This window comes from Rattus norvegicus, chromosome 3 (assembly GCF_021556685.1).
Source record: "Rattus norvegicus strain SHRSP/BbbUtx chromosome 3, alternate assembly SHRSP_T2T, whole genome shotgun sequence".
Lineage (NCBI taxonomy): Eukaryota > Metazoa > Chordata > Mammalia > Rodentia > Muridae > Rattus > Rattus norvegicus.
In genome coordinates this window covers 21698461-21726237 of record NC_141536.1, presented here as the reverse complement: position 1 = coordinate 21726237, position 27777 = coordinate 21698461, and the positions used below count along the sequence as shown (strand labels likewise).

The window sequence follows — 27777 nt, the reverse complement described above, 5'->3', positions numbered from 1 at the left end:
TTTGTGTGGGTCCAGGGGTTGAACTCAAGTTGCCAGGATGGCACACCTTTACTAGCTATGCCATTCCGTTGGTTCTTATACTAATCTTGGCTTACAACTTCAAATATTATAGAAGCACACCAGTGTGGTTAATCTTTTTTTTAATTGTTCAGGGTGCTTTTATTACAATAAAGAATAAAGTTAGAAAATATTTACATGTGAAGGTATTTCCTTTTACTTTTGGTGCTGGAGATGAACTGGGGACTGCACACACCAAGCCCAGCTCTCCCACTGTCTCCAGCTCTACGTTGTATGAAACATGGAGAACGTGCAGACCGGGCATTAAGTAAGCAGCTTCCCATGGAACACGGGAATGCTACTTCAAACTCCTGGTCGGAAAACCTGCTCAGAGATGCTCTAGCAGTTTTCCTGACTGAAGTCTCTTTTCTGGGGACAGAGAGAGAATATGGGCCATGGTTTCAGCATAGCCTTCTTTGCTCTCAGTCAGAAATGCAGTTATTGGTCCTTCATGAGGAATGACAATGTCAAGCTTTGGGCCTCCGGGATTGTGTGCGAGGATAATTGTACCAGCCGCCATACACTCGACAACTCCAATCCCCAAATGCTCGTTCCACACGGTATGCAGACCAATTGTTGCTTCAGTCAAGTAATCCTTCAATTCATGTTTATTTTAAATTCCACATTTTCTTGAACTCCCAAATTCTCAGACAGTCTTCTCAGTCGGTTTACTTTAAACTCGTCATCTTTGTTGCGACACCCTCCAATAAGGACAAGTTTTAGAGAACGGCGGGACTCAGCTGCCTTCTCATTTAGCAACCTAGCAAAGGCTTTGATCCACAAAAGCACGATTCTTTTCCGGCCTGAACTGGCCAATGGAAACCAGTAAATGCCCTGGGGTCACCTTTTTCTCATGTAAAGGGATGTCCAGAAATGTCTGCACGTCACAAGGTGGATAAACAATGCTAGTGCAAGCCCAACTTTCCACAGTGAGAGACTATGGTTTAGTGTCCAAGAAGAATTAACTATGTCAATGTCACTGCACGATCCAACAAGGCCACAAATAAAAGCAAATAAATAGTAATAGATGAGCCTTGCTTTGCTGAGGAGAGCGTTTCTGCTAATGAAAGCAGCGTTATTAAACCCAGGATTTTGATTCTTCATGACAGACAGCAAGTCGGTGCTGACAGTGGGATAGTGAATGTAGCTCCCAACTTGGCAACCTCCCACATATTTAAACAGAGGGAGTGTGAAGGCGTATCCCATCGAATCAATGTACACATCGGGAACACACTGCATCAGAGCTTCCCAGCCAAGAAGAATGGATCCAAGACTTTGGCCTAGCCATGGGAAGGGAGGATAGCGAGACTCTTCCACAGGTAGCATTTCCTTAAGAAAATACACTGCACTGGGTGAACCGACTTGATGTTAAGCCTTCTGAAAGCGCCTTCTAGTATCTGTTGACCACTAACATTAATGTCACCAGTGTACACAACATAAACCACATCAGGATACCTACTTCTTTCTGCAGGGCTCTCAGAGCACACCACAGAACTCTCTTGCCTCCTCCGCCTGCATTGCAGTATGGGTGGGAAAATGCAACCACCATTTGATCTTTTCCGTTTTTGCTGGTCGAGGCTGACTTTTTCTTTTTCTGTAGATGTCTCCTGATAACCCAAAGGCCAGTGACCAAATATATGCACAGAACTCCACATATAACTAGTCCAGGAAAGAAGAGTGAATAAAAAAAAAATCGCAGCACTGTGTACACACACCAGCTCCCTGTGTCCGCCGCCATCTTAACCCACCCTTCCCCTCCCAGTGTGGTTAATCTTAATGGTCTAAATTTGTTGGAAGTTAGAATCACCATGGAAACAAATCTCTGGGCCTGTCTGAGATTTTTTTCTAGATTAGGTTGACTGATGTAGAAAGGCCCTTTCTAAATGCAGGCAGGAGCATCCCATGAACTGGAGTCCAGGATTGTATAAAAAGAAACTGGGCTGAGTGGAAACATTTATCTCCCTCTGCTTCCTGACTGTGACTGGAATGTGTTTAGCTGACTCATAATTTCCTGCTATCATGCCCCACCCCTACCGTGGTGGACTGTATCCCCTTAAACCATGAGCCATGAGCCAAAATAACCCTTACTGCCTTACTACAAATAGCAAGGAGAAAAGTAATACACTCTCCCAGGGCCTCATTATTCAGCTGACTGCATGTAGCTGCAACATAGCTGTCCACCCCCACTTTGCTCATGCACCCGGTGGTGTCTCTGACTCAGTCCGAGATGAGCTTTCCCTCAGGGAGAACTAGAAACTGCCATGACCTACCCCCACGATCCCTCCAACTGAAACCCCACCTTGGTTCTAGCTCATGGCTCAGCCACTGCCCTCGATTAGGATGTGAACATAGTGGGTCACTCGCTCTCAGCCAGAAAAGAAAATATATACAATCCATTCTGACCTGCAGAGAGTCTGCCATGGACCTGCTGTGCACATGAACTTGCCTTGTGTCAGTCAAAGGCTGGGGATTTTTATTTCCTTGAAAAGCATGTGGACTTGGAGAGGCTAAGTTGTTCTCTTGAGGCCACATAGAATGGCATGGAAAATGGAACCAAGCGAGGGACAAAGGTCCTGTGTCCCCCACCTTCATGAAGCCACAAACAGGCCCCAAGGACAGTGGTCTGTGTGTAGCTCTGAGTCATTTTTTCCTTGGCCCCAAAAGTTAGACTTAACTCAGTGTCCTCTGAGCCAGTCGGTTCAGCAGGAGATGACTTGTGGCCCTTAGGGATCGAAAGCATTAGGCTTCATGTGCTGGGGACCACCTGTCCCCAGACGGCTGTCACCTCTTAATAGATTTCTCAGGGAATGAGTAATTTGTTCCTGATGCTGGCTCTGCGCTGGGCAGGAAGTCCCTACAGGCCTGGAAGGCCAGTGTGAAATCACTCAAAGGCAACTGCTAGAGGAAGGTGGTGGGTCAGCATTGGCCATTTAGCTCGACCAGCCCGCCAATTACTGCCTGGCCGGCTTCCTGCCGCAGACATGCCCAGGGCCAGAGCTTTGAACCCTTGCAGGGAGGCCAGCTTCCAGTAAACAACCCTGGGCAGTGGGCAGATTGACAGCAAGGTTCAGCATGAGGGCTGGTGCTTCGATGCTGTGCCATTCTAGCTGGCAGGTGGACAGCACTCCAATCCCCAGGGGTCCTCCCAATCAAGGTCTCAGGGACTGCCTGAGCCAAGAGTGTCACTCCTGGTTAGACAGTTCCCGCCAAGGCCAGCCGGTTTCTGAGCCCTGGAAGATCATTCCTCCAGACTGCACACGAGCCTGGGAAGGATCCTCTTCTGAGCCAGCAGCCTGGGAGCAGGGTGTGGAAAGGCCATAGCCCTGTGCCTTCCTTCTCTCTTAGGAAGATATGCCCAGGGCAATACACACTGTGGGTTGACTACTACGATTAGGTCGGAGGATAGGGTATGTCTTTCCTAAAGTGTATTCCAGAGGTCTGGGGCTTCTGGGTGCCTGGGGATGGTTGCCTTATGGAAATTGGTTAAGAGGGGCATGAGGGAGCTTTCTGGAGGAGGTGAAAGGTTCTAGATCTCAGCTGGTGTTGAACATGCATCTGCACAAGCTCATCATACTAGGTTCTTTATTTACACATTTCCCACTAGGACCACCCACATCTCTCCATTAAAAAAGTTAGGGAAGCAAGAAAGATGGGGGACCTGGGACAGACACCCACTCACACACAGAGACATGTGCTCCCATGCATGCATACACATACACACACAGGTGTGAATGCATGCATACACACATACATACGCATGCACATACATGCACACACATGCACACACACAAACACACACACACACACACACACACACACACACACACTCTCACACTCTCACACTCTCGTAATGCTGGTTCTCAAACTTTCATACTCCACACTCACAGACCTAACACATACCACCTCCCCTTTCCTCTCCCCATTGTCACAGGCAGTCGTAAACATTTTCCTTCTAAAGTCAGGGCTTGCTTTCAACTTTTTTCTTTCCTCAGGGAAACTGTAAAAGAATGCAGTTCTCTTCATGTTTGGTCTCTGATTAATTTATTTCTCTGTTCAGGAAGTCAATGGCAAGATATGAAAGCCAGGAAGGGGCTGCCTAAGCAAGCTGGTGCCTTGGGCCTATGCAGCACATGCTGGCAGCTAGCTCTGTCCTCAGGGAGAAGCCTTAGTGAATGCTGGGCTGTCTGCCTAGTGTCCCTACACTGCTGCCACGCTCTGCCTGTCCACCTCTTCTGTGGTTCACATGGCAGGAAGGACATAGTGGACTCTTAAACTCTTTCCTGGACCAGGAGACAAAGAACTCACACTGGTGAGACCCTATTGGGCTCCATGGGTTAAGTCTGGGATAGTTGAAGATAAAGCAACAATGACTACCCAAGAACAGACAATGGGGGCTGGTGAGATGCTGGCTAGAATGCCTGCTGCATCAGCATAAGGACCTGTCTGCAGCATCCACATAAAGAAATTAAGGGAAAGCACATATGTCTATAACCCTAGCGCTGTGCAGAGCAGAGAGACAGGACAATCACTAGGCTTCCTGGCCAGCAGCCTAGCTCCAGGTTCAATGACAGACTCTGTCTCAAAGGAATAGGATAGTGAGTAAAAGAAACCTAATGTCTTCCTCTGGCCTCTGCGTGTATATACACAGGCATGTGCACCCCCAACCCCAAGACGTATACACATATAGCATGTTCACACACACACACACACACACACACACACACACACACACACACAGATGAGAACGTGCACAGAGCACACATAGTCGGAAAAAAATAGTGTGAGCTCTTATCAGTTTCAAGGTAGCAAGTTCTGTATTTGCTGAGTATTCTGGAGGGTTGGAAGCTTCAAAAATGCATGGGGAAAGTAATAAACGTTTGCAGCATTTGAAAAGAATACAGAGAGCTGCAAGGAGAAAAAAAAATTAAGAGCAACTTGAGGTCTCTCCAGTGAGGAATCTTACCTGGTGACACAGGACACTTTCAACACATTAAGGGACAGACAGACAGACAGACAGACACACACACACACACACACACACACACACACACTGCACACATCTCTTGTTTCTTCTGTTGCTGAAAATGCAACTTTTAATGTTCTCATATATTTCACTATGTTATTTAACTATTCTCCCATTGTTTGATAGTAAATTCATTTCTGGAGCTTCATTACAGTATTGTTATATACTATCGATAATCCAGCCTAATAACAAACATGTGATCTATTACCCAATATATAATCCCTGGTAAATCCTAGCAATATGCTACCATAAATAATGCTGCAACGGGCATCTTTATTTTATTAAATTTACTGAGTGTGTGTGAAGTGTGGTTGTGTGAGCTCACGTGAGTGCATACAGAGTCCAGAGGGGACATGGGGCATCTTCCTCTAGAGCATACAGAGTCCAGGGAGGACATGGGGCATCTTCCTCTAGAGCATACAGAGTCCAGGGAGGACATGGGGCATCTTCCTCTAGAGCATACAGAGTCCAAGGAGGACATGGGGCATCTTCCTCTAGAGCATACAGAGTCCAGAGGGGACATGGGGCATCTTCCTCTAGAACATACAGAGTCCAGGGAGGACATGGGGCATCCTCCTCTAGAGCATACAGAGTCCAGGGAGGACATGGGGCATCTTCCTCTAGAGCATACAGAGTCCAGGGAGGACATGGGGCATCCTCCTCTAGTGCATACAGAGTCCAGGGAGGACATGGGGCATCTTCCTCTAGTGCATACAGAGTCCAGAGGAGGACATGGGGCATCTTCCTCTAGAGCATACAGAGTCCAGAGGAGGACATGGGGCATCTTCCTCTAGTACTCCTCTATGTTGAGACAAGGTCTCTGGCTGACCTAGAACTTTTGCATTTGTGATAGTCTGGCCAGCCAGTGTGCTCCTGAGGGTGTCGCTGCACACTCTGCTGGTGTCACAGGCATGCAGAGCTTTTTATGTGGGTGCTAGGGGTTCAAACTTAGGTCTTTATGCTTAAAGAAGACTTGTTTTTACCTGCTGAGCCATGTCCCCAGCCCCTACAATAGCATATCTTTAAACATCTGTCTTTGCTGAGAATAGATCTCTTGTAAGAGGTTGTGGGATCCAAATGTTCAAACCTTTCCTGAAGATCTTGAATCATTTGACCAATGGCTTTGCAGAAGGCCTGCTCTGCTCTGCTCACCCAACAGCAGTTAGAAAAGTCCTCCTGTTGGATATCATTGTGATTTCTGAGTATTGTCATTAGAGAAGAAGTGGGCTCCTGGCACCTGCTCACTCTTCCTGTTCCCACTGTCAGCCATCAAACCTCTGTCACCTACTAGAACAGTTCAAAAAACACATGACTTCTCACAAGGTTTTAGGCCTCTGTCCCCTGTCCCCATCACAGACTGGTTTTCAATTCCAGTGATGTGACCCAATGGTGCTCACGTGAACTTTTGAGCTACCGTCAGCATCACCACCCCAGGTTGGACTCTGAAAGGACAACAGGGACTCTTCTCTCTGTCCCCACCCCCAACTTTCATCTTTGCCTGGTCTGTCTGGCGCCTTGTACTACCTCTAGTGACTGTCCCCGCCACTGTCCTTCCTGCTACCAGTCTGGTCTAGGCCTCCTTCATCGCTCTTTCCTGCACTCCTTCACAGCCTTTATCGTTCCTGCTCCCCACCATGCCCACTGCCAAAGCGAACATATTCCATGCTGCTGAGGTGGCCACATCCAGCTTGCCCAGGTTTGTACTTGTCCTCATCCTAGAAATTGTTCTAGTATTTGCTACCCTCAAGGCCTAGCAATTCCACAGTTTTATGCACAGGATTGCTGAAACCACTCTCTTACTTCCTCACTATAGCCCCAGCTATTGAGGCCCTACTCAGTGCTGTGACTTTGTCTGTGGTAGCAAACCTGTCTAAGCACTTGCTGAGAGAAAGTTGCGTTCCCTCTCCCTGGAGGCTCTGTGGATTTTTGGAGTCCTTATTGGAAGCCTCTGACCCTTTCGTTTTCTCTTTTATTTACAGGACTGGAGTCCGAGAGGCAGTGGCAGAATAAATAAATGATTGAAGAGCCAGGAAGTTCTTAACCATGTAGAAGATAATGGGTGTTCCTTAGAGTCAGGGGCACTGTCAAGACAGGCCCTGCAAAACTGATAAAGAAGCCAGGGACTAGGGATGTGTCTCGGCTTGTAGAGTGCTTGCCTAGCATACACAAAGTTCTGAGTTTGAGCCTCAGCACCACATAAAACAGATCGTCTTAGTTAGTGTTCTCCTGCTGTGAAGAAACATCATGACAATTTCAGAGATTTGATCCATTGTCATCATGGGAGGGAGGGTGGAGGGGAATATGGCAGCAGGCAAGCAGATGTTGTTCTGGAGAAGTAGCTGAGAGTTCTACATCCAGATCCACAGACAGCAGGAAGAGAGAGACTGGGCCTGGCTTCTGCTTTTGAAACTTCAAAGGCCGCCCTCAGTGGTACACTTCCTCCAAGAAGGCCTCACTGAGCTACACCTCCTAATCCTTTTCAAGTAGTGCCACTCCCAGATGACTAAGCATTCAGACATGTGAGCCTATGGGGACCATCCTTATTCAAATCACCACAGAGGTGTAGTGGCTCCCCATTTGTAAATTCAGCATTTGGGAGGTAGAGGCAGGAGGATCAGAAGTTCAAGGTCGCTCCTGGCTACATAGAAAGTTTGAGGGCAGCCTGGGCTACGTAAGACCCTGCCTCAAACAAACAAACAAACAAGCAGAAAAGTGGCCTTCAGGGGGTCTTGTCTCTTGGTGATTCTCTACTTAAATGACATGTGTTCCATTTCTGTTTAAATACCTTCCATAGTTCTCCAGTGCTCTCATGAGGGGACCAGGCTTTGTCCTGCTTTTGTCCATACATGGCTCTGGAGTCTGCACTGACTGACTGCCTCATTGTGTGACTATAAGTTAGTCCCTGGCCCTTCTAAGCTCCTGACTTAAAGGGCTCATTTGTTTTCTCTCTCCTGGTTAGGGAGAGCAAATCAGGTTTCTGACCCAAATGACTTGGGGTTAAGAACAAACCCTGTGGACAAGCCAGGCTTGCGTTTGTATTACTGTTCTCTTTCGAATCAGCTGCGTGTTGTGAGCCGAGTACCTCTTTTTTTACAGGTGGAGAGTTCATCGCCTACAAGTCAGTAACGAGAAATGAATGGGCGATGTAACCTGGGAGGTACTTAACACAGCCTCTGGCATATCTAAAGATTTCAACAAATATCAACCAGGATGACTCAACCAGGATTGTAGGTTGGTAAATCCTCCCACACTAGGGAAGTGGGGGCTATGCTGATAATTCCATCGAGGTTTGCAAGGGCTGGACCAGAAGCAGGAAGGGAGTCTCTGTTTTTGCTCACCATCAGCCAGGGCTGGCAAACACGGGACCCACCTAACCTAGCCTGTGCTTATGTGTCTATAGTTCTGTGGGTCTCAGGTGGAGGGAATCTACACTTGGAGACATTGTCATGTGTCTGACTGCACCCCTCCCACTGGAGCTGGGCTTCTGTGGGCCATGCGGGGCGGCTTGGCACCTGGGTGCTGGGCCAAGGGCCCTGGAGCCTGGAGCAGCTGCGCTAATTCATGCAAAGGAAGGCACACAGGTTACCCTGTCTATTTATAGCTTATTTATGAAGGAGGAAAAACAAGGGCCCAGTTGCCATGGTAACCAGGAGCATCATGGACCGCTCTCCCTGCAATGGGAAGAGGGCCAAGTCAGCTCTTGTGGGGAGCCCTCTACTGTGCATATCCTGATGGAGGCTGGGGTGGGCCTTCTCCACCTGTCCTGCACTGGGTTCCCAGGCAGTCTGTAGACTTGATAGGTGGGGGCTGCTGTTTTATTGGTGCTTGGAAAATTCAGGGGCATGCTGGGGCCATGTAAAGCTGAGCTCGCTTCGTGGAAAGTGCTATCTTCCTTTTAGGTCTTCTTGCTAGCTGCTGTCATCTGAGTGCCTGCCTGCTGCCTTAGGTGAATGTGGAAGCCTTCTAGCTACGTTTGCAACGTGTCCCTTAAGCCACTTAGCACTGAGAACTGGACAAATAGTCCTTAGAACAATACCCCTCAAGGTTATGATCTTGCACAAAGTTTGTCACCAAGGAGGGTCTTAATAAAATCTGAATGAATGAATGAATGAATGAGTGAATGAGTGAAGTGTTAACAGGTGTTCATGTCACACTTAAGCATTTGAGGGAGACTGCAATGTTTTCTCATTTTATAGATTAAAAAAAAAAAAAACCAAAAACGGAGCTACAAAGAGATAAAAAAAAAAGATGAACCTGACATCACATGGCTGGTTAGGAGCTGACAGAGGGTAGATGCTGGGGAGGAGAAAACCTTACTTTTGTCAGAGCTCAACAGATTCTGGAGCCAGTGTTGCAGATGAACTACAGATGTCAGGGCTGACAGTAAAGGTGATTGATGTGAGGGTGAATCTTGACCTCCACTATTCATCAACAGTATGGTCTTGAGCTAAGACTTTGCCCTTCCATGACTCATTTGCGTAGTTGGACAAAAATGACAGTGGGTCCTTAGAGTGTGTCAGTTTCCCACGGGCAGGCATTGTGACTGTCTCCATGTTATCTGCTTTCCCAGTGTCTGTCTTGTACATTTACGGTGCCTGAGACAATCCCGAGATCCTGTCTATAGGACAGAGATCAGGACCTTGAGTCTGCTCATGACTGTCGGCTGTTACTGTGCTATTTGGGAATTGAGACATTCCCTGAGATCACACAGCCACCTAGGGCAGAAGCAGTGGCTTCATTAATCAGTCCCTTGGTAGTTAAGGAGTAAGTGGGGCAGTGTCCAGGACAAAGGATGAGCATTCTGGACGGGGCTGCAGTTCCAGGGAACAGCACTGAAGCTAAACAAGAAAGCTGAGCAGGGCTCTTAGCGATGGGCCTAGAGCTTTACCGATTATGGCTGGAAATGCAGCTGCTGATTCCTGGTCGGCCTGGAGCTGCCACTCACTAGCTGTCCCCTGGCTCAGCCACTTACTGTGTGCTCCCAGGATTCCTCGAGGCTCCCAGTCGCCCTCTGCTGGGCTCTGCCGACCATCTCCAGAGGCAACGACACTTCCTCAGATCAGCCTGGCAGGAAAATAGTGGGCTCCGTAGCTTCTGTCAGACCCCACAGGAGGACACAGTCATCTTCCCACCGTAGTTCCTCCTTCTGCTGCAGGCTCGGAACTCTGTCCCCGCAAAAAGCCGCATCTAAAACTTGATTTTGTTATTTCTCATCTGTTCCTCTTGTTTATCTCATAAGCTTACATTCTCAGGCTTCTAAACCAGCCCACTCCCAACCAGAGAGACTTGTTTTGAGTTTTTCTCTTCTGTGGCTTGTAAACTTGTGATGTGTCTGACTTCGATAGGCAGCCATAACAAATTACTCTAAGCCAGATGGCATAGGCAACAGAAATAAGTTGCCTTACAGTTCAGGAGTTTGGAAATATTAGGACTGTGACTTCCTTTTGAGGTCATGTGTGAGGGTCTGGTCCAGCCCATTGTCTATTTTCTGGGGCTTTGACAGGCGGCCTTTGTATTTCCTAGCCGCAGAAACATTATAAGGAATTGTTATCTTCACCTGTGGCTGTCAACAAGCAAGGACTCAAGCTACACTGGATTAGGACCCACTCTCCTAGTCTATTCTTAGCACAAGGGGTAGGGCTTCAAAATTAAATTTATTTTATTTCAAAAGACCCAGAGATGCAATCAGATAGAACTTTATTTGTAGTGAACATTTACTAAAATCATAGTTGAGACACTGGTTCTAGACCCTTGGGATGCCATTCATTCATTCATTATGCTAGGCACATAGTAGGTACTTAATAAATATTTGCAAATGAATTAATTTCATAGTCGTGGAGGGTGTCACCTATTGTCTAAGTAAGTTTAAATTTTTTCCCTGACTTCCACAGCAAGCATTACATTTCTCTCAGTAGGAGATTTTGTTAAAATTTACATAACATTGCATTCATAATGCTGAATAACATTTTGAACTCTGTGCCCACTGTACAATCCCGTGCCTCTTCTTCAGCCCTAATAACTACTGATTCACTTTATGCTTCTATGGATTTGTCTATTTTGAGATACTTCATACAAATGGAACTGTATAGGGCTAGGGAGATGGCCCAGAAGTTGAACAACTTGCTATGCAAGCATGAGGATTGGAGTTTGAATCCCCAGAATCCATGTAAATGCTGGTGGGTGTATCGGTTGGCTTGTAATGCCAGTGCTCAGAGGACAGGGGCAGGGATCCTTGGAGCAAGATGGCTAACCATCTTGTATTGGTGAGCTCTGGGTTCAACTGAGAGACTATGCCTCAAAGGTAAGGTGGAGAGTAATGGAAGACTCCCAACATTAACCTTGGGCCTCCATATACATGCACCCACATGCACTCACAGGCATGTGAACTCGATTACACATGAATGTACATGCATATCACATGTGAATGTAATTATGCAATGTGTTTTTTTCCATGCCTACCCTCTTTATACTTAGCAAATTGTTTTCAAGGTTCACCCCTGATTTAGTTGGTATCACATTTCCTTCCCTTTCATGGCCCAATACTATTCCACTATGTTGATATATCACATTTTGTTTATTCATTCATCTGTCAATGGGCATTTTTGCTGTTTCCAGATTTGTCTGTTATGACCCTCGTTGCTATGCCTATTTGTGAAGAAGCACTTGTGAACTTAGTTTTTCAGTGACAATTCAGGTTTAAGATCCAATTCATTTTGGGGAGCAGATGACCATTTTACATTCCCACCTGTCACAGATGAGAGTTAAATTTATACATTCTCTCCAACACTTGTGATTTTCTCTGTCCGACTCCAGTCGTTGTAGTGGGTCCAAAGTATCTCATTGGGGGCTGGGGGTTGCATTTCCCTCATGCCTCGTGGCGTGAAACATCTTTTCATGTGTCTGGCTTTCTGAGGAAGGTGAAAGCTTCGCCGCACAGGAGGAAATAGGGAGTTGAAGGGACTTGCTCAGCGGCTGGGACCTGGGGTGTGTGGATGTCCCTGAAACATGAGGGATTCTAATTTAACGGTAGAAACAGATCTGGTCTGAGCGCCAGGAGATTTGGTAATTGGGGGAATTTTATTTATCTGACTTAACAAATACTGTCCCTTCGGCTGGTCTTTAGTTTCCTCTCCCCAGGATTTGAGGCAAAATGTTCCAAAGATCCGAGCCTCTCTAGGAACTCAGGAGAACTCAGGAACTCTATGCCCAATAAAGCCAGTTCCAAGTTTGCCCCGCCCTTTCATCCTGTTCCCCAGCTGCGCCGGAAGTGTAAATTCTTTTTGGTTGCTCCGCCCTCGGCCCGGAAGCACTTTCTTGGGAAGATGGCGGCTGTGTCGGTGTTTCAGGCACCGGTCGGAGGCTTTTCTTTTGATAATTGCCGCAGGTATGTTCATGCTCAGGGGCGCGATCGGGACGCGAGTAGGAGTTCCGAACCCGGGGTCGTGCCGGAGCTGGGCTGCGGCCTAGGTCGGAGGCCTTAGGCGAGCGTGGGGATGATGCCCGCGGCCGAGTGACTCAGGGAATCGGGCCCCAGCGTGGGCTGCTTCTGAGACCGGCGCGGCTCTCTCCCCTTGCCTGTGTGTAAGGATTTGGTCCTTCCTGTGTCTTTAGTGGGGCGGGGGTCATAGCCCCAGTCTCTTCTTGCTCGCGGATGGTGCTGATGATGGGAGAATCCAGTAAACAGACGAGGGTGGAAGCAAACTGAGTTCCCTCCTAAGCACCCACTCTTCGCGCCAGTGGTCTTGTCCTCTAACACTTGCTTTCTGTGTCTTCCCTTAGGAATGCGGTCTTGGAAGCTGATTTTGCAAAAAAGGGGTTCAAACTTCCGAAAGCTCGGAAAACTGGCACTACCATCGCGGGGGTGGTCTATAAGGTAAGCCGAGATAGGCCGACCGTAGCAGTAACTGACCTTTTAACAGTAGTTAGACCACTTGGACTCAAACTTCCAGCTAGATCTGCCAGTGCAAATGTCAGGGTGCATCATAAAAAACGGCTTTTATTAGGAAATGCTTTAACCAGGAGGTTTTACCCATTAAATAGTTTGTATTTATTCATTTTGAAGTTTTAGATGTGAGGGCAATTTGGTTTTTCCTAAGGTGCTCTAGGAAGCGGGATGATATAATGGGAAAGCACAGAATTTGGGATTAATTGGTTAGTCTAGATGTTTAATGCATTTATACTGTTTCTATTGAACTGCATGGACAGTTCAGTCTCCCCTGTTTTGAGACAGGGTCTCATTATATAGCCCTGACTGCCCTGGAACATAACGGGTAGATCAGGCTGCTTTAAACTCCCAGAGATTTACCTGCTTCTGCATTCGCTTCTGGAACGTTGGGATTAAGTGATTACTGGCAGGCCACTCTGCCCTCAGCTTTCTTCACAGAGTTAAAACTCCATCCATCAAATGGAGAGAAATCCTGAAATAAACTGTAAAAATCATAAAGGCTAGTGATTAATGTTGTTAATGGGTAAAGAGAGACACATTTCAAAAACTGATAGAGGTAGCTGTTTCCTTGATTTTTCTCTGTATAGGTGTGTGTGCACATGCTATGGGAAAAGTGGAGAGGTCAGAGAACAACTTGGTGGAGTCTATTCTGAGCCTCATGTGGGTTCTTGCAGTGGAAGTCAGTTTAACAGACTTGCAGGGCTAGTGTTTTTTACTCGCTGAACAACCTTGCTGACCTAGAAGTGGTTATTTTGTTGGAAAGATTGTGGATCTTCATTCTACGTTTTTTCTTTCCAGTTTAGATCTGTGATTTGTAAGGAATTTACTGAATCTCTGAGCCTTGATTGAAGATGAAAATAAGTCTTAATCACCTGAGGATTTAGCCGTAACATTTATTAAGGATATGCTGAAAATGTAGGACAATAGTTTTGGTAGGAATTTTGACTAGGGATATGGAATTATGGGAGCAGAGAATGGCCAACATTGCTTTTCTTAAATAATTCCTTATGTATATAAATTATTGAAAACTTTTTTTTTCCTTTAAAAATAGGATGGAATAGTTCTTGGAGCAGACACGAGAGCAACTGAAGGGATGGTTGTTGCTGACAAAAACTGTTCAAAAATTCACTTCATATCTCCTAATATTTAGTAAGTATTGATGAATTTGAATTACTCTAAAATCTTCTGGTGCGTTGGGACTAAAAATGGACCATTATCAGCATCCTCTCTGCAGCCTGCTTGCTGTTGAGACTGTGTTTTCTAACTCCCTTAGATGTGTTTCTGGGCTGGGGTGTATGTCAGCTGGTAGAGTGTTTATGTAGTGTGCACAGAGTCCTGGTCTTTATCATCAATTAGCACTGCAGAAAATGGGAAGTGGTGGTGAAGCCTGTGATTTGAGCATTGAGGAGGTGGAAGCAGGACAATCAGAAGTTCAAGGCCATCCTTAGCTTCATAGTGAATTTGAGACTCTGTGTCAAATAGTTGAAAACATAACTTGGTCACCTGTACTCCTCATGGCCAAGTCTTCCTATTGCTTTAGTCTTTTTGAGTTGGTAGAAAGTTCTGCTTCCTATGTGCCTCTTGAATCCATTCCCTCCTGTTTTCCTCTCTGCTGTGACCTTTATTTGGGTTCTTTTTTCTCAGCTGGGCAGTTTTAGCTAGACAGTCTTGATTTATTGTTTCAGAACTGAGTAAAGAAAAAATGGAAGAGAAAATTATAATATACCATAAAATAACAGGTACGATAGGGTATGGGAAGATGGAGAATAAATCACTTAGTTCTTTTTTGTTTGTTTTTACAGTGGTGTGTGTTCATGTGAATGTGCGTGCATGTTTGTGTTTGTGTGTGTGTGTGTGTGTGTGTTTGTGTCACACACTTGTGCCATGAAATCATGTGGAGATCAAGAAATCTTGTGGAGATCAGAATCTGCTTCTTTTTTTTTTTTTTTTACTGATGTAAAAAAAGTATGGCTCTTTTGCCATACTTCTGTAAAACACAGAGCTGATCATGCTCCTTTCCTCCTCTTTAAAAACTTTTTGAGAGATGTTATGTTTCTACATTATTTTCTAGGTAAAATTGAAATTCTTGGGTGATATTTGAGACCTCAGGCAGTGTGTGTTCCAGCTTCTTTCTCTCATGTTATTCCTATTCCTCTTAAGTGTAAGCTTTCTCCTGTGCTGCTGCCTGTGGCTCTAGCTAAAAACAGCCTTCCCCGGATAAGAGCAGTTAAGAGCCCTCAGTGCACAATCATAAGGACCAGAGTTTGGATCCCAGCACTCACTTCAGGCTGTTCACAAACACCTGTAATTCTAGTTCCAGGGCATCCAGTGCTTTCTTGGGGGGTTTCTGAGGGTACCCCACACACAGATGTATGCAGACTTTCACACAGATGCATGCACATACAGACATAAATAAGATTTAAAAAACAAAATAAAAACACTCTTTTCTCCTTTTTTACTTTTAGACTGTTTCTGTTCTTCCAAAGCCAGCCGGGGAGGTGGGGGTAGGGTGGGGTGGGGGGAAAGAAACCCCTTGCATTAACACTCAGAACTCTTTCTCTTCAGGGCTTCCAAGGTGGTTCAGCAGGTGAAGCTTGTTGCCACCAAGCCTGACTTGGGTTGGATCCTTAGGATCCACATAGTGGAAGGACAGAACCAAATTCTGAAAGATGTTCTCTCACTGTCACATGCCTACATGGTACAAGTGTGTTACACACACAGACACCACACACACACCTCACGCCACCCACACACACACACACACACACACACACACACACACACACACACACACACACACAGAGTAAAGACAAACAAAAAGAAATTGCTTTATTCTCCATCTTCTCATGCTCTATTGTACCTGTGTTATTTTATGGTATATTATAATTTTATCTTCCATTTTTGTCTTTACTCAGTTCTGAAATAATAAATCAAGACTGTCTAGTGTCACTATTGAGTTGTAAGACTTTAACACACTGCCTTCTTCCTTTGTACAATTTGGTTACACTTGTAATAGGACTAAAACATACACTTTGGGGCGGAGAAATGAATTGTTTGAAATGTCCCATTGCACCATAGAGAATATATTTTTATGTAATTAGTTGTGTCTCCTCAATTTTAAGTTTAAGGTTGGTTAGACAGAAATTGCATTGCATTCTACTCAGAACACCTCTCATGTACTTGAACTTTGTGGGGTTAGCCAAGAGGCTGTACTTGTAATTGAGCTTCCTGGTAATTGACTGCCAGTGATGTTTCTGTGGTGCTTTTCAGTTGCTGTGGTGCTGGGACAGCTGCAGACACAGACATGACAACCCAGCTTATTTCTTCTAACTTGGAGCTCCACTCTCTCACCACCGGCCGCCTTCCCAGAGTTGTCACAGCGAATCGGATGCTGAAGCAGATGCTTTTCAGGTCAGGTTCCAGGGTGTGCACTTCTGTAGAATCGATTTTCTTCTCTTTTCTTTCTTCTTTTTAAACCTTAGATTTTTATTCTGAAGATGTATAGAAACTAGGGAAAAATATTCAGAAGAACATTTTGTTCTAGAAATCAATTAGAAAGCTGTTTTTAGGGGGCTGGGGATTTAGCTCAGTGGTAGAGCGCTTACCTAGGAAGCGCAAGGCCCTGGGTTCGGTACCCAGCTCCGAAAAAAAGAACAAAAAAAAAAAAAAAAAAAGAAAGCTGTTTTTAAAGCATTTGATAATGAAATGGATTGTATGGTCTGATGTATCATATGGGGTCATTTGCCCTGAATTGTGGCCAGTGTAGTAATTTCTTGAAGCATAGAGAGAGATATTATTGGATACAACCACTTTTGCTCACAGTAAAACCATACTTCATGTTGTTTTGTAAATCCTGTTCATTTCCCCACCATTTAAACACAGCTATTTTTCTGTTTTTGTTTGTTTGTCTTTTGTTTTTTGAGACAGGGTTTCTCATGTAGCTTGGCTGGTGTGGAACTATCTCTGTAGACCAGACTGGCCTCAAACTTTCAGAGATTTACCTCTGCTGGGGTTAAAGACCATACTGCCCGGCTAGCACAACTGTTTCTTTTTTCTTTCCATTTTAGCAGCAAAGTAGCAATACAGTGAGAAGTGACTTGTAGTCATGTGGGGAAAGTGTGGGGAAAATAATATGACTTTTTTTTACCCAGACTGCCTTTCTCACTTGGCCTTGCAGACCCTTGCTAAAATAAAGTGTTCTTATGCATGTTTTGTGTTTTTCCTTTAACTCTGAGTTAAGGGATATTACTGTGTCCCGTTTAAAATAAATACATGTAAGCCAGGCAGTGGTGCTGCACACCTTTATATATATATATATTCATGAATATATTATATTTACATGTATGTATAAACATATGCAGTATATTTACATATGTGTATGCATATGGTTTTCCAAACTCCCATTTTGTTCTAACTCCCACACACAGTTCATAGAGTCTCGTTTTTTCCCCATTAATAATCACATTATTTATGTTTGTAGAGGTTTTGATGTTTTAAAATCTTAAGTTGGTTTTCTCATGTGTGCTACATAAGTGGGAAGCTGTTTTTCTAGATTGCTTCTCTGTGATAAATATTCTTTTTTTTTTTTTTTTCCTGGAGCTGGGGACCGAACCCAGGGCCTTCTGCTTGCTAGGCAAGCGCTCTACCACTGAGCTAAATCCCCAACCCCTGTGATAAATATTCTTACTGAAAACAACTTGGCAAGGAAAGGGTTTACTTCATCCTACAGGCTACAGTCCATCTTCCAGGGGAACCAAGGCAAGAATTCAGGTCAAGAGCCTGAAACAAACCACAGAGAAACCACTGCTTACTTACTGGCTTGTTTTCACTAACTTTCTTAGCTAGATTTTCTCCTCCTATACAAGATTTCTCTATAGCTCTGGTTGATCTGGAACTTGCTGTGTAGACTGGGGAGGCCTCAAATTCAGAGATCCACCTACTTCTGCCTCCTAGGTGCTGGGATTAAAGGTTTTGTCCATCACTGCCCAGCTAGATTTTTTTTTTTTTTTAAATATTTGTAGTTCAGAACCACATACCTAGGAATAGTACTGCCAGAAGAGGGCTGGGCACTCCTACATAATTAGTAATTAAGGATTAAGAAAAGTGCCAATCTAGTAGAGATAGTTCTTCAATTGAGGTTCCCTGTTCCCAGGTGTGCTGACCACCAAGATCAGCCCTCACAAGTTTATTACAGAGGAAATAGTGCTTGATTTTCTTCTGCCTCACCCTTAGCATGTGAGCAGTGAGCATCAGACACCTGTCCTATGAATGCCATGAGCTCATTGGCCTAGAGAGGTTTGTATAGGTCACGTGGCATTTAAAACAAATAGTGGCCAATAATTATAAATCGGGAGATTTAAAATAAAAATAAAGGGGCTGGGGATTTAGCTCAGTGGTAGAGCGCTTACCTAGGAAGCGCAAGGCCCTGGGTTCAGTCCCCAGCTCCGAAAAAAAGAACCAAAAAAAAAAAAATTTCTGTCCTTTTTTAAAAATTTAAAATAAAGGTAGAATGATGTGACCATAACTTTTAGGGGTGTTGTGGTCAATGTCACCTTTGGAGTATATTTGTCATAGCTCTTACTTTGCTGCGGTGTGTTGCCCTTGTCCTCTGGCTTTTCTGAGTGTTTGAGGTCCTTGTAGGATAGCTCTGCATTCTCTATGGTGTTTGTGCAGGGAAGTTAGTGACTTAGTTCCCACTTTACAGATGAGATACCCTAAGCTGGAGCCATAACTCTCCTCTGCCGCTCAGCCCTTTGTATACGAAGCCATTGTGCTAATGGAGAGGAATTATTACTACCAAACAATGCTTTGGTTATAGCATGAGATCAATTGATCATTTATGATACTGATTTTAAAAAAATGATAGATATTAATTTTAAATATAAAGCTCCCCCTAGTGGATCATATGGGCTATTACATAGAATTTTTATATTTGTTTTTAAGGAATTTCTCAAAGCAATTTAGCAAATATTTAATCTCTTATATGGCTTAAGAATTCTGTAGTTGCTCTTTTTTCTTCACCATTGCTTCATTTTTACTTAGTATAGTTTGTAAAAGTTACTTATTTACTTATTTTATGGGACAGGGTCTCAACTGTATCTACCCACTGTGTAGATCAGGCTGACCTTGAACTTACAGAGGGAGAGATCCACTGCCTCTGCCTCGAAAGTGCTGGCATTAAAGGGTTTGCATTACCATGCTTCGCCAGAGTTAAATTTTATCTAATGTTTTGAGAAAAAATTTAAATTTAAACCAAGATAACATTGTCCTTCATATCTGGTGTCATTTTGGGTGAATTCCATAAAGTGAGAGTGGTTGGGGGGAAGGCTTTGCATTTGACTTTAGTGCTTTGGGTCAAGATCTGCCAGCTGTAACTTTGTTGGGTCATGTAACCTTTTTTTAAAAGTTTTTATTTGTGTTTGCGTGTGCATTTTCTCTCTCTCTCTCTCTCTCTCTCTCTCTCTCTCCCTCTCCCTCTCCCTCTCCCTCTCCCTCTCCCTCTCCCTCCCTCCCTCCCTCCCTCCCTCCCTCCCTCCCTCCCTCCCTCCCTCTCCCACAGAGGCCAAAGGAGAGCACTGAATTCCTAGAGCTGGAGTTAAAGGCAATTTTGAGTCACCTGTTGAGAAAACTCAGAACTTAGCTTAGGTCCTCTGTAAGCATCAAGCACTCCGAACTTAAGACACTTCTCCTGCCCTGTCTTAAACTTTACAGTTTTCCCCCTCTTTGGAAAACACCAGTGATAGTTTTTGTCTCCTTGACTTATGAGGGAGAAAGGGATCCACATATGCATCACATTCACAGCACCATAAGTGTGTGAGTGTGATAGTTTGAAAAGTAAAAAGCAAGGCTGATGATGGTGTTTGTAATGGGACCTAAATGTTTTTTATTTGGCTTTTTTCTGCTACAGCTTCATGTGTATGTATTTACAGAAATGGCATGCTAGGACGTTTAGTGCTTTGTACCTTCCCTGTGTACAGTGCTGTATTGGTTAGTAGAGAGCTCAGACTCAGGAGTTCTCTCCAGCCCAGAGAAGAGTACTAGAGACCTAGCACCACATGAAATAAGGGAATACTTAAGTGAATGAATGTCTGTTAGAGGTGAAGACTGAACTTTGGTAATTTCTCAAAGAGACCTGACCCACAATTTTTCAAGTACCAATTAGTAGTAATATTATGCCAATTACATTAATATATAATTAATTATATAGTAAATAAGTATACATATTATTTTAGTGTTGTCAGCTTACATGAACCAGCTTTTGATATCATGTTAATGGTATGGTCCATTTGAAGATATTTTCACGAATATTTGGATCTTGCATAATTCCTCAGGCTGTATTTTAGAATAATTTCTTGGCTCCAAAAAATTCTGTGATTCATAAAGGCAGATTTAGCCTTGATACACATTGTCAAAACCAGAAGATCATGTCACAATTAATAGTATACAAGAAAAGGTATGATTTTTTTTTAATTTTTTTATTATTATTTTTTTTTATTAACTTGAGTATTTCTTATATACATTTCAAGTGTTATTCCCTTTCCCGGTTTCCGGGCAAACATCCCCCTCCCCCCTCCCCTTCCTTATGGGTGTCCCCCTCCCAACCCTCCCCCCATTGCCGCCCTCCCCCCATAGTCTAGTTCACTGGGGGTTCAGTCTTAGCAGGACCCAGGGCTTCCCCTTCCACTGGTGCTCTTACTAGGATATTCATTGCTACCTATGGGGTCAGAGTCCAGGGTCAGTCCATGTATAGTATTTAGGTAGTGGCTTAGTCCCTGGAAGCTCTGGTTGCTTGACATTGTTGTACTTTTGGGGTCTCGAGCCCCTTCAAGCTCTTCCAGTTCTTTCTCTGATTCCTTCAACGGGGGACCTATTCTCAGTTCAGTGGTTTGCTGCTGGCATTCGCCTCTGTATTTGCTGTATTCTGGCTGTGTCTCTCAGGAGAGATCTACATCCGGCTCCTGTCGGTCTGCACTTCTTTGCTTCATCCATCTTGTCTAATTGGGTGGCTGTATATGTATGGGCCACATGTGGGGCAGGCTCTGAATGGGTGTTCCTTCAGTCTCTGTTTTAATCTTTGCCTCTCCCTTCCCAGCCAAGGGTATTCTTTTTCCTCATTTAAAGAAGGAGTGAAGCATTCACATTTTGATCATCTGTCTTGAGTTTCGTTTGTTCTAGGGATCTAGGGTAATTCAAGCATTTGGGCTAATAGCTACTTATCAATGAGTGCATACCATGTATGTCTTTCTGTGATTGGGTTAGCTCACTCAGGATGATATTATCCAGTTCCAACCATTTGCCTACGAATTTCATAAACTCGTTGTTTTTGATAGCTGAGTAATATTCCATTGTGTAGATGTACCACATTTTCTGTATCCATTCCTCTGTTGAAGGGCATCTGGGTTCTTTCCATTTTCTGGCTATTATAAATAAGGCTGCGATGAACATAGTGGAGCACGTGTCTCTTTTATATGTTGAGGCATCTTTTGGGTATATGCCCAAGAGAGGTATAGCTGGATCCTCAGGCAGTTCAATGTCCAATTTTCTGAGGAACCTCCAGACTGATTTCCAGAATGGTTTTAGAAAAGGTATGATTTTTAATGATCATGTCATATTCTGTTGTGTATAATACTTCATTCAGCCATTTTTCCATCTTTTACATCACTAACAGTGCTGTGATAAACATATTTCTGTATATTTATTTCTCTGACTGTATTCTTGGGCTGGCGTTCTATAAGTAGGCTTTTTGGATCAGGGCGTTTGTGTTGTTTTAGTGCCTTGCATGTGCTGGGCAAATGCTCTACCATTGAACTTTGCCCCTAGCCCTCTGATTCAGATTTTAAGGATGCTAGTCATTTGTCTAAACATTTTAGATTTCTTTTTGAAGGCACGCAGTAGGTATTATGGTCTGGAAGGGACTTTATTCAGATACCTTCTGCAGCAGACAGTAGAATAGACAGCTCAGCATTGGTGGGTACATGCATCTGCCTTTCCGGCTTGTATGCAGTGTCTCAGGTTTCAGTCTTGACACTGCTGGTAACAAGCCTTGGACCAGATGTTTCCACAGTTAGAGGGCTCTGTTCCCTCTTTATGCTGAGACTTGTAAAATAAATAATAAATAATAGTCTTTTAAATTTGTTTTTAATTTTGTGCCTGTTGGTGGGTGAGGTATGTATGTCAGGTACCTTGTCAGTCCTTGGAGGCCTGTCTGGAGTCAAAGTTACGTACAGGCAGTGGTGAGCCTCTTGATGTACGTGTTGGGAACTAAATTTGGGTTTTCTGTAAGAGCAGTACATACTCTTAACCACTGAGCCATCTCCAACCATCTTAAAAAAATTTAAAAATACTTTAAATTGCATATATTTTAGAGTGCGTATGTGTGCGCACGTGCATGAAAGAGAGAGAGAGAGAGAGAGAGAGAGAGAGAGAGAGAGAGGAGCATCAGTGCGTCTGTTGGTGTCGGTGGTGGTGGTGGTGATGCACATGTGGAGAAGTCAGAGGATAACAGAAGAGTTGATTCTCCCTTTCCACCATGTACGTCTTGGGGATTGGACCTCAACTCATCAGGCTTGGCAGCAAGCACCTTATCTGCTGAGCCATCTCTGGCTTCTCATCATGTTGCTCCTAAAATTCTTGAGTTTTTCACTTTAAACATGGAAAATTATCAGCAGTTGGTGCCTGGATGCCACAGTTGTGCTTCTGGATGTCGTGTAGCTCTTCCCAGTCAGATTGATGGCTTTGCTCTTACATTTGTGTTTTAGTGCATGGCATGGCAAGTAAGTTTGTGTTGGTTTCAGTTTTCTTTTTAAAGAGCTAAAAGTTTAGAGTGGAAAACTTTAAATCCAACATGTTCAGTTTTATCTTAGCCAAGCAGTTTGTCTTGGTGAAAAACTGAGCCAATCTAGAGACGGGGATCTATAGAAATGATCACCAGCTAGGTAAAGAGTTCAACAAATGTCCAAGACCTGAGTGCATATTCCATGGTGGGAAGATGGAGGGAAACATTCTTGTTTGTGCTCCTCAACACCTTATTCTGTTGGTTACAGCAGCTTCATAGGTCATGATGGAGCTCCGCATGTCCTGAAGGATGCAACAGTTTTCTGTTTTACTTAATAGCATCTGTGATTATTATGTGGTGGGTTTATTCAGAGGGAAAGGGTGTTGTGACATGAACCACTGTGTGTTGAGACTGCTTGTTAGAAGAGCTGTATGGCTTGAATTTAGCAGCTCCTCACTATTCACTAGCTTGGTAGCTTATTATCCAGTGCTGATAGTCTTTGAAATAGCAAGTTCTCTATGTCTCTAAGCTTTTTGTCTTGTGTTTCTTTTGTTTTATCCCCCCACCCCCTTTTTATTAAAATGGGACTGATAGTGCTTTTAAAAAGATGGCTGTGTGTCAGATCTCAAGTGAGTCATGTGGTATACTGCACACAGTTTGCAGTAGCTAATTGTAGACGTTCAACTGATTGTAATTCCCTGCCTGGTTCCTATGCAGGCAATAATTCCTTAGTGAAACATGTAAGGAAACCCTTGTCTGACTTCTGCAGCTTTTTGCATAAGCTACAGTGACTCGGGACTCAATTCTTCCCTTGTGTCTATTCTGACCACCAGGTATCAAGGTTACATTGGTGCAGCCCTAGTTTTGGGGGGAGTCGATGTTACTGGACCTCATCTCTACAGCATCTATCCGCATGGATCAACTGATAAACTGCCTTATGTCACCATGGGTGAGTGTTAGGTTTTTCTTGTTTCAGACTGGAAAACAAATGGGCCTTTCAGAGAGCTATTTCCATCGTTGAGGGAGGCAACAGTGCATTCTAGTGATGTTGCTTAGTCAGCAGCATATGCCTATATATTCATGTTACTTCTACCTATATATTCAGTGTGGGGGTGGCGTTTGAGAGAGGGTTTTTCTATGTAGCCCTGGCCGTCTTGGAACTCATTTTGTAGACCAGGCTGACCTTGAACTCACAGAGATCCACCTGCCTATGCTTCTTGAGTGCTGAGATTAAAGGACTGTGCCACTGTGTCTGGTTGGCTTTAGAAAAAGATTTTTTATATAATTGGATAAAGAATTAAGTGAACAAATTTAGATAAAAACTCTTGGTTGTAAGGATTTATTTATTAGATACCCACAGACAATAAACAACTATAAAACTATGTTAATAGCAATGTAAGGAAGTAAAAAAATACTCAGCTAAAGGCTACTAGTGTAGGTAATATTGAACTGTGGTCACATCAGGTGTTACTTTGGAGAAACCAGACCAAGGATATATGGGAACTCTTTGTTACTTCTAACTATATGAGAATTTGCAATGATCTAAATACAAAAGGTTATGAATATCCTAAGAGGATCTGGGAGTTGTGGGCAGGCAGAAAGCAGTGGAAGCTTGGGCAGGTCCTGGGAAAAGGTGATATTGAAGTATACAGAGCCCTCTAAGCAGGTGGAAAGACTGAGTGGAAGTCACACCTTTCAACATGCTGGAACTGATAGAAAGTCTCTAAATCATTTTAACTTCTTACATTTATTTATGTGGGCAGGTACACATGTGCCACACATGTGGTTAGAGGACAACTTATGGAGTCAGTACTCTCTTTATGTGGGTTCTGGGGATCACACTCAGGTCATCTAAACTTGTGGCAAGTGCTTTTTACCTGCTGAGCCATCTCATTAGCCCAAGAGGCCCTTTGATGAGGTTAGAGTGACAGGGTCCCTTTTACTGGACTGTGGAGAAGCTTAGTTTCCTCCCTGTGAAGTGTCAAGTGATACCAGGCTGTTGTGAGTGGCACGGTACACAGGGGAAATCTGAACCAATGCCTGATCTACCAACAGTTGCAATGTTTTTTGGGTCAGACTTTTGTGTTTGTGGTTTAGCTCCAATTGCTCCTTTTGTTTGCTTTTGTTTTAAAATTTTTGGAGAGTGGTAAAAATTTCCTTAGACAAACTGACATTTTCAAATGAAAATTTATATTAAATTTCCAAATCAAATTGTGTAAATCTGGTTATCTGTGGTTGCTGTTTTTCTTGCTGTTTGCTGTCTTACCTTTCTGTCTTGGCTCTGGAGCTGGGAAGATGGTCTCTCTGCATAGTTGAAAGTTACCAGTTGGAGACTTTGTTGTACCATTGTGTGGTCTATCCCTGTACAAGGTGCTTTATAATAGATGTTTCCTCCGTGCTAGGAAACCAACCTTACAGCATGAGTGGGTCTTTGTAATTAATGTTTCTGTTTCAGAAAGGATTTCATATGGCTCAGGATGGCCTCAATTCTTTATGGCCTTGAGCTCCTGATCTTCGTGTCTCCACTTCCCAAGTGTTGGGGAGTGTAGGTGTGCATGACCATGCTTTCATATATATTTGGGTCTTTATAATTATCTTAAGGTGAAGATACTATAATTTAAAGATTGTTCTAAAGTGATTTATTAAAAATGTCTTTCTATTGAAGCACTTTTATTTTTCCCCTTCTAATTCCTTGAAGTGGTAGTAAAGGGAGAGTTTTATTTTGTTTTTTTGTGGCACCAGAGTTTGAACACAGGGCCTCAAGTATGGTGAGTGCTTTATCACTGCGTTAGGTACCAAGCCTCAGCCCTCTTCTTATTGTGAGACATTATCTTACTTACAAAGTTGCTTGGTTTGGCTTTGAACTCACTTTGTAGCCTAGACCGGCCTTCAACTTGTAATCCTGCTGCCTCAGTCTTTTGAGTAGCTAGTAATATTAAACTATGCCATCAGACTCAGCTTCATATTTTCTCTTAAAATAGGTGGGGTCTTGAGACAGCAGGGTCTTTGCATAGCCCTGGCCATTCTGGAGCTCACTGTGCAGACAAGGCTGGCCTTGAGCTCCAAGAGATTGGCTTTTGGAATGCCGGGATTGAAGGCCTCTGCCACCATGCCAGGCTTGGTTTCATTATTTTTTTATTTGAAAGATTTTGAACTTGAGAAAAATAACAGAATACAGGTAAGCCACACTTCACACAACCGTCAGTCTTCTCCTGTGTGAGGTGTCGCCATAGATCCTCACCTGTCCTTCAAGATGTTCTTTCTTTTCCAACAGTCTGATAAAAACCACCCATTTCAGGACATTTAACTTGTCTTTGTCTTTTGTTTTTGTTGTTTTGAGACACTCTGTCCTAGCTGTCCTGGAACTCACTCTGTAGATCAGGCTGGCCATGGACTCTAGAGATCCACCTGCCTCTGCCTCCTTGGTACTGGATTTAAAGGGGAGTGCTACCACTGCCTGGCATGACATTTAACTTTGATACCAAGCATTTTAAAAATGGGAAATGGAATATCCTTCTCTTGTATTTGAACTGTAGTGGCTTGCCACGTGCTTGCTGACTTTAGAAAAAGTTGTTTGAAGTAAGTAGTGCCTATTTTGCTTGTGCTTTGTCCTGGCTTGCCATGGTCTTAGGCTGTTATGAACTTAATTGAGTTCAGTACAACAGGTCCATAACTGGATTTGTAGAATGTTTCTTCTCTCTCACTCATGTACACACTCACACAAGCTTTGGGACAAGTCTTTGCACACTCTGTAACCTGGCCTGATCTGGAATTTGGTTTGTAGACAAAATTGGCCTTGACCTTACAAAAAGATCCATCTGCCTCTGCTACCTGAGTACTGAGATTAAAGGTGTTTACCACTGTGCCCAGCTTGTAATATATTTCTTCTTTAGCCCACTGTCTGCTTTTGCTGTCCTAAAGGACTGAATTAAGACTAACGTCTGATTTAATAATGTAGGGAAGTGGTTAACGCTGAGAGTTGTTTTTTCATTTGCCCATTTGTTCCTCAACTATTTGTTTAGATTTTTATTTTATTGTTTTAGGCATGGTCTTTTTTTTAAGATTTATTTTATATATCTTTAATATATATTAAAGATATATAAATATATATATAAAATTTTTATACACACACACACACACACACACACACACACACACACTATAGCTGTCTTCAGACACACCAGAAGAGGGCATCAGATCCCATTACAGATGATTGTAAGCCACCATGTGGTTGCTGGGATTTGAACTCAGGACCTGTGGAAGAGCAGTCAGTGCTCTTAACCACTGAGCCATCTCTCCAGCCCTAGGCATAGTCTTTATGGAGCCCCAGCTATTAAATAGCTTGCACCAAGATGGCTCAAACTTATAGATCCTCAGCCTTCCAAATGCTGGGAGGAGAGGTGTATGACCATTCCTGCCAGTCCTTCAACTGTTTTATTGAGTAAGATTTGTTGAGAGGGTCTTTACCTTCAAGACAGTCGTGTAGTAGATAGATGTCTGCAAAGGCTGGGTACAAAGGCCTGTGGGATCCGTGGGAGGAAGGGTCACTTCTAAACTGTTGTGACGCAGGGAAAGTTTCGCTGGGTCTTAAAAGGAGTCTTGTCATTCATCTGCCAGATGTTTATTTGGCAGCACCAGTGCTGTGTTTGGTGCTGAGAAGTAGTGCTCAGCACAGTGCCACCTCTTAGCCTGTTGCCTGGGGCTCAGAACGGCATTAAGCAGGTGAGTACATGCAACTCTAAAAGAGCACAGTAACAGAGAGTTACTGTGGAAGGATTGTGTGCTGTTTGAAGAGTTCTTTCTGAGCAAGTGACACTGAAGCATTCATTGTCTGATGAGAGTAGTGTGCACATGACACGATGCTGGAGAGGCCATGTATTTAAGGAAAGTAAGTCTACCTCATACCCATCCCCAAGACATACCTCTGTAAGGGATGGAATATTTCATCTTCATCTGTCCTTTATGTCTTACCCATCT

At 43.8% G+C, this 27777-nt stretch overlaps 1 protein-coding gene and 1 pseudogene across 1 annotated transcript in view; one reads left to right on the top strand and one right to left on the bottom strand.

Moving 5' to 3' along the window:
- Window positions 1-191: 191 nt before the first annotated feature.
- Alg11-ps3 (ALG11, alpha-1,2-mannosyltransferase, pseudogene 3) lies at window positions 192-1798 on the bottom strand (annotated as a pseudogene).
- Window positions 1799-12395: 10597 nt separating this feature from the next.
- Psmb7 (proteasome 20S subunit beta 7) overlaps window positions 12396-27777 on the top strand; it is a 60006-nt gene continuing 44624 nt past the window's right edge. Inside the window, exons 1-5 of the mRNA NM_053532.1 lie at window positions 12396-12464; window positions 12860-12953; window positions 14077-14174; window positions 16296-16436; window positions 23634-23749. Coding sequence (NP_445984.1) covers window positions 12403-12464; window positions 12860-12953; window positions 14077-14174; window positions 16296-16436; window positions 23634-23749 — 511 coding nt within the window. The 5' untranslated portion in view covers window positions 12396-12402. The remainder of the gene's footprint in view (window positions 12465-12859; window positions 12954-14076; window positions 14175-16295; window positions 16437-23633; window positions 23750-27777) is intronic.